A 14,885-nucleotide genomic window follows, 5' to 3' on the forward strand; every position below is an offset into this window, starting at 1 on the left:
GGGGCCCAAATACAACTTTTATGCATGTGCTATTAGGTGTTTCTTAAAAATTAAAATCATTATAATCTAATAAGGCCCATTTGTGATTTTCAGCCTTGACCTTTATGAATTAAATGGATAAGGAGTATTCTTCTTTTTTTCCTAATTAAAAAAATGATTATGTCTATTAAATTTTACGAATTTAATAATATATATATTTTCACATGATGAATATTTGCCTCATCATTTTAAATAAGGATATATTACATATACAATTAAATATAATAAAATAAACTTTTGATGGTAACATTCGTCTTCGCCCTCCTCAATGCTATGTGTTGCATTATGTTAGTGTTTCCTATTAATGGGCCATCCATTTAGGCCAACAAAAAGCCCAAAATGCTGTGGGATTAATTATGGGTTTGGTACCGCAAAAGAAAGAGTAGTAATTTTTTTTTTTTTTGTAGGTATGAGTGATTAGTATCAATTATAAGATAAGATGAGAAATATATCTATATATATATATATATATATATATATATATATATATATATAACACTTCAATGGAAACTGAATTGGCGCTCCTTTCTATTGCTCTTACGAGGTTGTCCTCTTCAATTGCTATTATGAGTTATATGCGTGGATCGGGATATATAGCTGCTCCTTTCTATTGCTCAAACTGAATTGGCCTTCCACTAACTAAAACCCTGAAAATAAAACTTAAATTTATTGATGCCAAAATGAATTATTTATATATTCAAAAATAATTTTTATTTTCTCTTTTGAATATTAACAATTTTTTAAATGACCATAACAACAAGTAAACAGTTTAAGATATATAGTGAACCATGCCTTGTAGGGAAAAAAAAAATGTTTACAAAGTAGCATTTTTCATTCATTAATTCGAGCATAATTGATAGTTTCATGTGAGACAGTACTCTTTGGTAGAGAAACTTTTCACGTGTTCTACAATAAGACCTAAATTTGATAACTAAAAGAAAAAGAAAACAAAAGACAAAATAAAAGAATCTGTTTTGTGGGAAATTGACTCGTAGTTGGAATTTTAGTAGGAATATCTACTTATGTTAAGGGCATTATTAATTTACACTTTTGATCTCATTTTTTTTTTTTATTGTTTTATACTTTTAATCCTAAATTTTTTAAGGGGACATTTCTAAAAGCTCAAAAGATGAGGCCTAAGAGATTTTGGTGCACCTGATTAACATTTGCGCCTAAGGTTCCAAACAAACTATGCCCCAAGGCTGACCAAATACAACTCTTTTGTGTGTTGTCATACTTGCTTCTTAGAAAACAAACATCATTTCACGGGCCTAAATGTGGCTTTTAGGCATGCTTCTTGGCATCAAGCAATGAAATGCGATTTTGATGTCCTTCTTCACAAGGGCACTTGCGAACGTGTTTCCTTATTATTGCATTTTAATTAAATAATAAAGTCATATTATTTTTTTAAAGTGATTAATATGAAAAAACTAAGGATAATATTTGACTAATCGCTGATGTTGTTCTTGTTAGATTGCTGTTGATTTTTTTTTTTTTTTTTTTTAGATGAATAAGTATTTCATTAAACCAAAGCTCAAAATAGAGCAACTCCAAAGCACAGATACAACTCCTTCCAAAGTCAAGGAACACAACCCCTTACAAAGAAAACAGAGGAAACAACCCCTCACAAAGCAAAAAACAGGGGAAACAACCTACAAATCAAAATTACAAAGAATAGTAGCAGGTAGATTCCACAAAGAGCACAACAAAAGGTTTTCCTTAGATCTAGGAAAACCTCTTTTCACAGCAATCCTTGACCTGACTTCCCAAAAAACTTGCTTCAACAATTGCTCTTCAGTTTTGGGAACACCATCATGTTTAATCTCATTTCTGGTACGCCAAAGGTTATAAACCACAGAACCAAAAACCACCCGACATAACAAGCAATTAAGAGATTTATTGCCCCAGCAATTACATCCTAACTACACAAGATGATCCCAAATAATAGGAGGCCTATCCACCCTGCAACGAACCATGCAATATTTCCATATTCTAGAACTAAAACTGCATTCAAAGAAGATGTGATCATGAGTTTCAATTTGACTATGACAAAAACAGCATTGAATATCACCCTTATAACCCCATTTAAGTAACCTTTCACCTGTAAGAAGCCTATTTTTCATTGCAAGCCACAAGATAAAGGCCTGTTTAGGGATAGCAAGGGGGAACCAAATCAATTTCCACCAAATAACCTCTGCATTCTTCTCTCTAAGAGCTTCCCCAGTTTCTGCACTAACATAGACACCCTTCTTAGAACCAAGCCAAATAGGCTTATCAAACTGGCCCAAGCAAACTTCAGAAAGTCTAGCTTGAATGTCAACTAAAGCTTCTGATCTCGCAGGTCTCCAAAACCAATCTCCATTACAGATGACAGAAGACAGTTTAGCTTCAATATTACTTTGAGCATCATAAACAACCCTAAAGCCATATTGCTCAATTAATATCCCTGCAGGATGCCACAAATCCAGCCACATATGAATATTATCCCCATTCCCAACTTCAAACTTTAAAAATCTTTTGGCAATATCTCTCAGCTTCAAGATTTTCCTCCAACTCCAAGAACAGTTCTGAGAAATGCCTACACTCCAAAAACTTTTTCTCTTCAAAAGATTTTCTCTTACCCATGCAACCCAAATGGAACCAGACCTAGCAAAAATGCTCCAAATATGCCTAAGCATAGATGTTTGATTCCAAACTTCAAGTCTTTTCAACCCCAAACCTCCCTCCTTCTTAGGAAAACAAATATCAGACCAAGCAACCTTAGCCTTAGCTACACCTTCATCTTTCCCATTCCAAAGAAACCTATTGAATTTCTGTTCAATAGCTCTAATAATCTTTTTGGGAAGAATGAAAATACCCATCCAATACACTTGTAAACTGTAAAGAACAGAAGATAACAACTGGAGCCTGCCTGCATAAGAGAGATTTTTGGAAAGCCAAGAATCTATTCGACCAGAAATTCTGCTAAGTAAAGCTCCACAATCAGCTGAAGAAAGTCTAGAAGAAATGAGAGGAACTCCAAGGTACCTCATAGGGAGATGACCTTCTTTCATCCTTAAATCCTCCAAAAGAACATGCTTCAATCTATCTGAAATTCCCGAACAATAAAATGAACTTTTTGCAGGGTTAGCTTTCAAACCAGACAAATTTTCAAACTCAAGCAGAGCAGCCTTGATAACTCTTATAGAGCTCAAACTAGCTTCTGAAAAGATCAAGAGATCATCTGCAAAACACAAATGAGTAAGCCGCATTCTCACACATTTAGGATGAAATTTAAAACCACCATTACCACTAGTGTGATCAGCCATAATCCGAGAAAAAACCTCCATAGCAAGAACAAACAAGTAAGGAGATATAGGATCACCCTGCCTCAGCCCCTTTTTCCCTTCAAAATAGCCAACCAAAGTACCATTAATACAGACTGAAAATTTAGGAGATGTGATACACTCCTTAATCCAGCTCAAAAACCTATTAGGAAAGCCAAAGCAATGAAGACAATGAAGCATAAAATCCCAATTCACAGAATCATATGCTTTCATAAGGTCTATTTTTAAAGTGCATCTAGGATTCCCTTTTTCCTTATGATAACCCCTCACAAGTTCCTGAGCCAATAAAACATTCTCAGAAATACTCCTAGAAGGAATGAAAGCAGATTGATTTATACTCATCAAATTACCCAAAAAAGGCAACATTCGGTCAGACAGAATCTTTGTGATGCATTTATATATAACATTGCAGCAAGCAATAGGCCTAAAGTCTCCCATAGCAGTTGGATTAACCTTCTTAGGCACTAAAGATAGAATAGTAGCATTCACTTCCTTTAGTAATAAACCAGAAGAAAAGAAACCTTTAATGGCAGCCACTACCTCCTGTCCCACAATAGACCAAGTAGATTTAAAAAAATCTGCAGAAAACCCATCAGGACCAGGGGCCTTGTTAGCTTTCATATGAAATAAGATGTCTCTAATTTCCTCTGCAGTAACCTCCTTCTCCAGAATGGCTGCATGTTCAAGAGATATAGCAACAGGAATAAGTTGCCTAACTCTAGCTGCTTTTGCCTCAGTAAATTGCACCTGTTCTGTACCTAACAGATTCTTGTAAAAATCCTCAGCCACCTTCTTGATTTGATCAACATCATCTACTTTAGTGCCATACTCATCCCACAAATAGTTAATAGTTTTCTTAGCATTTTGAACCTTTAGAGATCTATGGAAAAAACTATTATTCTGATCTCCTAATTGCAACCATTGATTCCTAGCTTTCTGCTTCAAAAAGGATTCCTCAACTCTAGTAATGGAAACAAAAGCATGAAGACATTCCCTCTCTTTAAGAAGACTGTCAGCACTACCAAAGGAAGCAAGAACACCATTCTGAGCTAAAGTCAAATTCTCACGAGCTTGAATAACCCTTTGCTTCAAATTCCCAAAACAAACCAGATTTTTCTCCTTTAAAATAGCTTTCACAGAACGAAGTTTCTCATACAACTGATACATAGGAAAGCCCTCAGTCTGAATGCTCCAACCCTCCTTAACCCAATCCAAGAACCCTTCATGCTCCAACCAAAAGTTATAGAACTTAAAGGGTTTAGGGCCAAAACTTTGCAAAGAACCTGCTGAAATAATAGCAGGGGAATGATCAGAAACTCCCCCTGAAAGGAATTCCACAGCAGTACTTCCAAAATAACTCATCCAATTCACATTAGCCAAAACTCTATCCAATTTTCTGGCTACAAACCAAGGCTCCTCACTTTTATTAGTCCAAGTGTAAAAACACCCACTAAAATTAAGATTCAGAACTTCAAGATCATTCACACATTGACCAAATTCAATTTCATAAGAAGAAAGCTTATCAGAACCCCATTTTTCAGCCAAGGAAAGAACTACATTAAAATCCCCACAAATCATCCAAGGATTATTACCTACTTTTCCCTTCATAGAACATAAATCAGACCAAAGATGCCTTCTATCCACCCCCTGATTAGCCCCATAGACAAAAGAATGAAACCAACAAAAATTACTATTAAGAGACTTAACAAAACAATTAATACTTTGTTCACTTTTATCCAGAACAATCACTTCAAAATCCGAATTTTTCCAACAAATCCAAATTCTTCCCAAATAGTGTTTATCATAGTTAAAAACATAGTCCCAATCAAGAACAATACAAGTCTTCACCTTATCAGCCTTATTTTCCTTCACTCTAGTCTCAATCAAACAAATAAGACTAACCTTATATCTTTTAATCATACTCACAACCTCCTTCTGCTTAGAGGGGTGATTTAAACCCCTTACATTCCAAATCAGAAAATTCATAAAGTGGGAGAAAAACCTCTCATCAAGACCTCCTCCTCTTCACCCATTTTACCCTTCCCTTTTATTTTTGCACTCTCCTCAACCATAGCAGACTCAATAACATTTTGAAGAGAAGAAAAAGTATCTGAACCTCTCACCCCTGATTTAAAATTACCATCAGCTCTAGCCAGAAGATGGAATGAATTAGGCCAATTACTTTGGTTATCCTTCACAGTAGGCTTGGAAACAGGAGTTTTTTTAGCTCTAACCACATTCCATTTAGGTTCAACCCCTAAATTAGGACCGCCATTCTTCAACTCAGCAACCTTCTCCACCACAAGACCAGCATTCAAGTTTTGAACAGGCTCAGTATTTTTTGGAAGCCAAACCTGTTTCTCAACATTTGTGCAAGTATGAGAAAGATGACCAAACAACTTACATTTCTTACATTTAACAGGAAGCCATGGATATTCAATGCCAACTACAACCCAACCCCCATCAACACCAACAATTTCAATCTCTTTAGGAAAAACATAATTCATATCTACTTCAACCAAAACTCTAGCAAAACCAAGCCTCAACTGTTCCTCAGTAACAGAATCAGCACATATAGGCTTACCAACACCACTAGCCACATAACTCAAACATGTAGCATTTCAAAACTCAATAGGCAAATTATGCAATTTAATCCAAACAGGAACAGAAGATAGAGAAATCTTTAAAAGTTGCATACCAGGGGTCCATTTGCGCAAGATCAAAGGTTTATTAGCCATATGCCAGACTCTTGCCTCCATCACCTCATCTCGTGTCTTCTCATCAGCAAATTTAAACAAATATAATCCATTCTCTAGCAAAAAAACTTCAACCTTCCCATATTGAGCCCAAATACTTTCAACCGAACGTTTAACAATATAATAAGGAAGGGGCTTATCAAGAAACTGGCCTATCAGAGAAGAGGACCATTTTGAAATACCTTCCTCAATCGCTTCCTTTGGAGGCTTCACTACAACTTTTCCACCCTCATGAGAAGGAGCAAAATACTGCAATGTACCTATGGATTTCTCCTTACGAAACAGTTGCCTCCAATCCTGTGCTTCACTCTTCTGAGCAACCTTAACTAGAGACTCAACAGCACCAGAATTCCTCACAGATTCATCCTCAAGATACCCAGAAGAAACCTCCATAGCCTCCACTCGCAAAACCGAACTGCTTTCAACGGGCAAGCTCTGAACATCAAGCTTCGAAGCATCCACATCCTCACAAATCTCTTCCTCCTCACTCAGATCAACCTCACAATCCAGAGATCGCGAAGCAACCTCCAAATTCGCTGAAGCCTCTTTCAACAACAATTTTGATACCTTCTTCCCCCCACGGCCCCTATTTGCTCGTTTGGCCATAACTAACCAACTCAGACTTCACCGATCAAGGAACGCCGGAGCACCGACGTTGGAATCGGGATCGCCGGAAAAGTGACGCGCCCACACGCGCTGGAACAGGGGGCGCGTAAAGACCCAGGCGCAGAAGAAAAACTGCTGAACCTCTTTCTGTGAAAAAATCGCAAGGAGCTCTGCCACGTCAGCAGAGCCCAAAAAAATCTACTCCAGATTGCTGTTGATTGCCCACGGACTGTACCTAATGTCTCTTTCTTCCAGCAACTGCAAGTTCAGAAATCCTTGGAGCGCATCCTTTATACGTGGTTAGTCTTTATTGTTAGATCCTGTATCTATTCTTGACATCTACATATTTCTTTAGTCACAGATTGAGTCTTTCAATTTGACCTGCTCATAGCCCAAGCTTTGTTTGACCTTTTGTTCTTGCTTTTTGGTGCCTCCATGGAATAAAAATTTCCTGTACTCTTATAGGTAACCAGTAGTGCTCAGCTTGAATCTACCAATAGTTTAAAACAAACAAATCGCAGTACTGGTTTGTTGGTGTACTGTTTACTGCAGAACATGCAAACCATTGGCTGTTGAAGTTGTTAAATAAAATGACTTTGGTTCAATAATTACTAGTTTGGGCAATTATGTAGTAGTTCACTGTTCAAAGAAAAGTGGCTCTATTTTTTTTTTTTTTTCCTAAATCATTGAGTCATTGTGCATTGGGCAATTATGTAGTGCCTAGCTTTAGTCTCAAATGATGGTCCATCTTTGTATCGTTGGGGCCATTAAATTTGAGGTTTCTGGAGGTTTGAGTCGGATTCTGTGTTATATAAGACTGCTAGAGTAGCTCTGTCTTCAAACTATAGTTATAGTTCTTAAAATATGTTGTCACATGATTTTTGTATTGTAGTTTCAGACCTTAAGGTGTGGATGACAAAGATATGACGAACCCCTTTTTTGTTATCTGTGTATATATACATGTACATATTTTTCTTCACACCAAAATTATGAAAATTGTGAGATGTAGGGCTGATCAGGATGGGTTTTCAGGTCTAGGGTGATTTCCATGGGGTTTAATGCTGTGGTCTCTTGACATGTGACATGTGAAATGTGTAAATATAGATAGTGGGCAGGGTCCGCAGGGACATAATGACAACGCTTATTAGTAGCCATGAATTGTTTGCCACTTTTTATTCTAGCATCGTAACTCAGTTTCTTGCCTATAGTTTTAGTATTTCAGGTACATACATATTATGAAGGGCCTCCATATAATCTCTATGAATTTTCAGAATTATGGCAAAGCACTAACACATGTTACATGCATGGTCTCTTGTGCTCAAGTTCATTATGCAAATATGTTGACTTCATGACTTTTTGATGCAGGATATAGTTCAGTACTTATGACTAAGAATTTAAGAATTTTGTGATTGGTTTAGGGGAAATTAACAAATCTGAAGTAGGTATGTGCAGATTAGGTTTGTATGTTGGGTATGGGGCTGGAATAATCTGAGTGAAGGGGATGGAAAATTGCAAACAAGTAAATATTAAAAAGGGAAACTTATACTTTACCAGCCCCCCACCCAAAGTTTCATTTATCAAAAAAAAAGTTTAACCTGATTTGCAATTTGACCATTCGATCTTCAATATTTAAAAATTTGCAATGTAGCCACTCCGTTAACCATTTCCGTCCAATTTGCGGAAAATTTCTCACATGCGAGGCACGTGCATTTTGTGGTCTAAAATTTTCAAAATTGCCCCAATGTGTTTTAAGAAATTTCAAAAATGCCTCCAAGTCAAAAAAAAAAAAAAACAAAAAACAAAAATTTTGGGTTGTCTACGGCCACCCCCAATCTGAGCATTTGGGGGTGGCCTGGCCACTACAAGAAGAATTACATAGAGCTGAGGATCTATGTTAAATTACCAGTTATCCCAAAAGTTTAAGCTTATAGAAAGATGTAAATTTAATATATATATATATATATATATATATATATATATATATATTAGAGTCGAGCTTTCTATGATTTTGTTCACGAACGGTAACCGAGTCGGGCCAGGTTTATACGAGTATATATCGTTTAATAATCGATCTTAGTTTCGTGTTCACGAACGACCCGTTTAATAATCATGTGAGCTTGAGCCGAGCTTAATTGAGTCAAGCCTGAGTATGTTCACGAGTAACTCTGTTAATTTAACCGTCCTAAGTGGTGGTCACATTTGAAATCTGTTTGGTAACTTTTTTCTAAGAAGTGTTTTGCAGTATTTTTGGTTTTTTTGTCAAACAACCTTTATTAGCTATTATTTTCATGATTGTTTTACCATCTATTGCCAATGGTCTTTGCATCAAAATAGCATCTCCTCCGCTAATTAATAAGGGATGGAGGGTAAGGTCATGGTTTCAATCCATATGGATGTGTGAGTTGTGCCTATGAAAAAGACTAAAGGAAAAAGAAAATTCTTTTACTATCCATGATTCTTGTGCGTGGAAATTGATAGTCAAACACAGATAAATAATTATGTTTAATATTATGAATTGACCAAAGCACAAATATATGGTTGTGACCCTGTCTATATATTTTTTTGGAGTTGAAGAAAGAAAAGTGTGGTGTTTTGCTGTGTAAGCGTCCTCATTGGAGTATTTTTCTTGTATTGTCATAGTATTAATCGGTTTATCTCTTTTCTCTGTTTCCTGATTTCTTTCCAGGGCCATTCGGCATCCTGCAAGTGGATATGTTCAGGGAATAAATGATCTAGTTACACCCTTTCTAGTTGTTTTCTTGTCTGAACACTTAGAAGGGGGTGTGGATAACTGGTCAATCTCTGATTTATCTCCAGAAAAAATCTCTAACATGGAGGCTGATTGCTATTGGTGTCTATCAAAGCTGCTTGATGGTATGCAAGACCATTACACATTTCCTCAACCAGGAATTCAGAGGCTTGTGTTTAAATTGAAGGAATTGGTTAGGCGGATTGATGGTAATCCTTTCTTCTAACCTCTACTTATTATAGGGCTTTTTAGCAATACTTATCAAAAAAAACTTATTATTGGGCCTCTTTTTTTGCATTAAATAAATTGATTTACACTGTTATACATAAATTCTATGCTTGTTTTTGCTCTGTGCCTGTGCATGAGGTGTGTATATTGGGTAGAACTGGATGTGGGCCCAAAACCTTCTCATATCATGTCATAGTCATTCCAGTGATGTCCATAATTAGTTGATCTTCAAAAATTTTTGGTTCATCCAAGCTAGTCAAATTCCATGAATGCTTGTGGCTTTATGCTTAAGAAAATTAAAAGACTTTTGAGTTAGGGCATCCTGATTTTTTTAAGGCTAGTGCGACTAGATGACCTTGGCGCTCTATTTTCTCCACTCATGTCTCTTGGTTTGAAACCTGCAGTAAGATTATGGTTTGTTGTCTAACTGCAATGCAAAAGGTCAGCTGATTGAATAGTTAGAACAAGGTTAGTTGGGTTCATCAACTTTCACCTCATGAGGTTTTCCTTGGCAAGTAAAGTTGAATGGTAGCTTGCAAGTCCCAACCGTTCCCACTTATGTTTGTATGTGCAGCACATATAGAGAGGGAACTTAAGCTAAAAAGTTCCTTCTGTGCTCTAGTACTATGCATATCTTATGATTTAGATAGTAGTCTCATCCGTATTACTAAACTCTTCTTAATTTCCATTGTCCGATGAAGTTATGATCATGGGAAAAATTTAACGGCGCAAGTGTTTTTGGATAAAAACATTGACAATATCTACTTTTTAAACTGCCCAAAGCACTTCCCACCTTTCTCTTCCATCTTTTACTTCATGTCTCTCTCTCTCTCTCTCCACAATTTTCTTCTCTTCTACCCCCTCTATTAAAGAAAAATGCCTTGGCATACACACCGACACTTGCCAAGAGACTAGTATAAATTAATTTTAAGGTTCTTCTGAACCTGTTACTTGATGTTATTGTATCCAGGGTTGCCTTAAAACACTACTGAATCTGTTCCAGATTTGTGGAAATAGATAAGTGTTCACTTGCCAAGAGACTGGTATAAATTAATTTTAAGGTTCTTCTGAACCTGTTTCTTGATGTTATGGTATGCTGGGTTGCCTTAAAACACTACTGAATCTGTTCCAGCTTTGTGGAAATAGATATGTGTTTTGTTCATTTTACAAGAAACTCAATCTTGCTCTTTTTCTGAGCCTGTTCTTGATGCATCTGCCGCTGTAAGATGATATGTACGTGGGCTTAATTTGTGTGTTATTACAAAATAACAAAATGGAGGATTGAAATGGAAATTTGAGTTAATTAAGCCATAATGTGATGAAAATGTAACATTGGGCTGTCACTGATACAGCAAAGCAGAATTTCTAACGTTTTTAGTTTTCATTTAGTGTAACCAATATTATATGCCATGAGCTAATTCGACAAGTCCATTGTGGCTATCCCCTTTTCAACTATTTAAATGTAATTAGTAATGTCTGTTTAGTATTGATTATAAATGCAAAAAATTCTTTCCTAGAACTCCAACCTAACTCACAAATAGATTTCAGTATGCATCTTACTGTGAAAAAAAATGTGTAATTGTTAATTTTGCAATTTTTGAGAACTGTTTCTTTAGGGGGTTATATTTTGAATGTAGAAAATGGTTAAATACTTTATTAGTACCTGAGTTTACACATTTTTTTTTTCACTTGGGGTTTAAGTCCTATCATAAATGGTACTTAACTTACGGGAAAAGACCAACTTAGTACCTTCGTTAGGTTCCGTTACATGTATCATTACGTAGAAATGCCACGTGTCTTAAAATAATAATAATAAAAAATAATTAAAAATAAAAAAAAAAAGAAAAATTTTGTGGTGGCCGAAGCCACCCCCCCATAGACTTTTTGGCCACCCCGATTTTGGTCATTGGGGGTGGCTCAGCGATGGGATGGATTCGGCCACCCCTAATGGGCAAAAAAAGGTGGCTTCAGGCTTGGGGGTGGTTGGCCACCCCCATTTTGGTCATAGGGGTGGCTTCGGCCACCCCAAGCCAATCACCTAAAGCCAACCCCATGGCATCTGGAGGTGGCTCAAGGCCTTTGAAGCCACCCCCTTTTGGGTCATTGGAGGTGGCCAAACCACCTCCAAGGATGGCTCAGCCATGGGATGGATTTGGCCAGCCCTAATGGGCAAAAAAGGGTGGCTTCGGGCTTGGGGGTGGTTGGCCACCCCCATTTTGGTCATAGGGGTGGCTTTGGCCACCCCAAGCCAATCACCTGAAGCCACCCCCATGGCATCTAGAGGTGGCTCATGGCCTTTGAAGCCACCCCATTTTGGGCCATTGGGGGTGGCTGAATGGCCAAAATGGGGTGGTCGGGCCACTCAATAAATTTTCATTTGTTTAGGTTTTAGTTTTTTAATTAATTTTTAATTATTGTTATTTTTTAAATAATTTTTATGACACGTGGCATTTCTATGTGACGACACATGGTATTCCGTTAGTTTGGGCTAACGGAACCTAACAGATGTATTAAGTTAGTATTTTCCGGTAAGTAAGGTACCATTTATGATAAGATTTGAACTCCAAGTGAGAAAAATATGAAAATGCAAACTCAGGTACTAATAAAGTATTTAACACTATCGAAAAAGGGAGCATATTTTTCATAGCCACTCCAAGGGCTTTGATGGGAAAGGAACTTTTAAACAGTTGTAATGAATAGCTTTCTTGGGTTTCCGAGATTGTTCTGGTGACGTGGTTGGTGAAGCATCTTCCCTAGAGTTGCATTACCAAAATTGTATGTCGATCTTATTAATACTACCCATTTGTGTTGATGCATGACATGTAAAAATTGCCATAACCTTACTATTTCAATACTTCTTGTTTCTTCATTTGTTTTACAATTATGTCCGTACATAATATTCCAGCCCTATTGACAATACCACTTTTTAAAACTCCTCTAGAACCTATTTCAAGACACATGGAGGAGCAAGGGCTGGAATTTCTGCAATTTGCTTTCCGCTGGTTCAACTGTCTTCTAATACGCGAGGTTTGCTTCTCCAAATGCATGTCATGTATTATGAATTGCTGTAATCTCCATCTTAGGATGATACGAATTTTATTAAGTGAACCAAATGGTAAGCTCTAGGTTGCTTAAGTTGTAGCTGAGAACATTTGCAGCAGAGCTTTGGCCGTGACCTGGTGCTTTTATCGTTTATGCAAAGCTAATACAGGTTCTGTCTTGTTAGATACCTTTCCATCTCGTTAGTCGCCTGGGGGACACATATCTTGCGGAAGGAGATGCATTGCCAGATTTCCTTGTATACATATTTGCCCGTTTTCTTTTAACGGTGAGATGTACTCTTGCTTTTGCGCTCATCGATCTCTGATTATGGTTGAAAATGTGTTTCTGGCTAAATGTCAATGTCAGTGTTCTTTTTGATGCCGTTGGGTAAATAGTGAGAAGTATAAAAGGCAGGCATGTTTCACGGCTTTGTTTATAGAAGAACTTATATTTCGCATGATCTTGCAGTTAACACCAATTGCTGTCTAAAATATTCAATCTACCATCTGGGTGCCACTTTTTAACTTATCATTGCGGCGTTGCTGTGAGCTTCTCATTTTGTCTTGCTATTCATGTGCAGAACCACACTGGCCTTTTTAGTGCTAATCAAAAAATACCTTTTCTATGCTGATCCATGGAGGGGAAAATATTGAGTTTATGTAAACAAGCTTCCACATTACATCTAGAACTTAATATTGCAAGATTCAGCAGGTTCAGGCTGTGTTTTATTCTTATGCCAAATATTCTGGCCTAAGTTGCTACCTAGGTCATCATTGCTCCAATGTGTTGCTGCACTTTATCCCTATTCCTTCAACATCTTATCTTTTTTCATTTTCATTTTTTGGCTAGAAAAAGAAACATTAATTTTTTTAAAAATGGTACTTGGCAGAATGATATCTTCTCTCAAAATCCTACCTATTTCTGAAAGCAATCTGTCATTCTAAAACTGATATTTATCAGCAGCATGTCCTATTCTAGCCATAGCTTCAGCTGGTCAATTTGTTTCCTAGTAAATGTGATTTTTTGAAACTTTGCAAATCATTTATGACTACCATTAACACTGTCAAGAACCAAATGTGGAGAATATGAAAGTCTGTCTCCGGATAAATCATTTATGGTCTTGAAAACATTTTGTTGTATACCATTTGGTTATGCCTTTTTCTCCAGATAAATCTCTGGACAATTGGCTCATCAAGTTACATTTTCTTTTGTGATAGTGATTATATTTCAAATTGTTAAAATGAGCTGTTACCTTATATTCAGTGGACAGATAAGATTCAGAAGCTTGATTTCCAAGAATTGGTGATGTTTCTTCAACACCTCCCAACACAAAACTGGACTCACCAAGAGCTGGAGATGGTGCTTTCTAGAGCATTTATGTGGCACAGTATGTTCAACAACTCCCCCAGCCACTTAGCTAGCTAAAGAGAAAATTGTAATATTCATTATTTTTTCTCAGTTTGGAATCTGTTTTCTCTATCTTGAATATCTTTTTCATTTTTTTCTGCCGTTTAGTCTCTATAAATGTTTGTTTTTTTTCTCTTATTCCAGTGGAGGAAACCAGCCCATGTTCCAGTGGAGGAAACCAGCCCATGTTCTCATCGAATGTAGCTAATTCCTAGAACTTATCAGACCTGACATGATCCAACCCATGTAACCCATTTAATAAACAAGTTGTGTTGAGTTGACCTAAACATAACTCATTTCAAAATGTATACAGATTTAAATGCTACAAAGACAAAACTAGCCACCTGCACTAATTTCTCTCAGTATACAATGCTTAAATACAACTTGGCTACTATATCATTAGTAATTGATAAAGTTTAATTATTACCCATGAGTTAAGCAAGTTGACCTGTTTATTAAGCAAGTTAATTCGGGTCAATCAGCAGTGATCCAAATTTGATTATACAATACCCTAATCCATAAATTTCGTGTTAAATTTGTGTCAAGTTTATAAGCCGTGTAAAAATTTGTCAGCCTTCAATAAAAAAGCTGAAACAGTGAAAGTGCACTTTTGAGTATTAGGACTATGAATAAGCATTTTCAGGTTAAAGGATTGTACTGGAAATGTATTCTGAGTTTATAAAACAATGTTTCATTATTTGGAAATTCATATTCACAAATAACATAATACTT

At 36.6% G+C, this 14,885-nt stretch overlaps 2 protein-coding genes across 3 annotated transcripts; one reads left to right on the forward strand and one right to left on the reverse strand.

Moving 5' to 3' along the window:
* Window positions 1-1,593: 1,593 nt before the first annotated feature.
* On the reverse strand, window positions 1,594-6,950 carry LOC132172399 (putative ribonuclease H protein At1g65750). Of its 2 annotated transcripts, none has more exons than XM_059583887.2 (2): window positions 6,064-6,950; window positions 1,594-3,262 (listed from the first exon to the last, which is right to left on the reverse strand). In XM_059583887.2, the coding sequence occupies exons 1-2, from the start codon at window positions 6,725-6,727 to the stop codon at window positions 1,962-1,964; spliced, it is 1,965 nt and encodes a 654-aa protein (XP_059439870.2). In that variant the 5' UTR covers window positions 6,728-6,950; the 3' UTR covers window positions 1,594-1,961. The 2 variants fall into 2 exon arrangements, with proteins under 2 accessions (XP_059439870.2, XP_088369002.1); XM_088512876.1 differs by having other exon boundaries at window positions 1,594-3,424.
* Window positions 6,881-14,488, forward strand: LOC132164555 (GTPase-activating protein gyp1-like; the record flags this gene model as incomplete). Its single annotated transcript, XM_088512739.1, has 6 exons — window positions 6,881-7,026; window positions 9,414-9,685; window positions 12,646-12,731; window positions 12,931-13,032; window positions 14,010-14,181; window positions 14,298-14,488. Coding segments are annotated over 5 exons (768 nt in total), but the record flags the coding sequence as incomplete, so codon positions are not given.
* Window positions 14,489-14,885: the final 397 nt, after the last annotated feature.

The sequence above is a fragment of the Corylus avellana genome, chromosome 2, assembly GCF_965113065.1.
Source record: "Corylus avellana chromosome 2, dhCorAvel1.hap1.2, whole genome shotgun sequence".
Taxonomy (NCBI): domain Eukaryota; kingdom Viridiplantae; phylum Streptophyta; class Magnoliopsida; order Fagales; family Betulaceae; genus Corylus; species Corylus avellana.

Excerpts from the sequence above, each read along its gene's own strand:
- LOC132172399 (XM_088512876.1), bottom strand. The coding sequence starts at position 6,727 with ATGGCCAAACGAGCAAATAGGGGCCGTGGGGGGAAGAAGGTATCAAAA. Across the intron at positions 3,425-6,063 it reads CTTGCGCAAATGGACCCCTG|GGAAAAAGGGGCTGAGGCAG; the intron begins GTATGCAACTTT and ends GCTATTTTGAAG.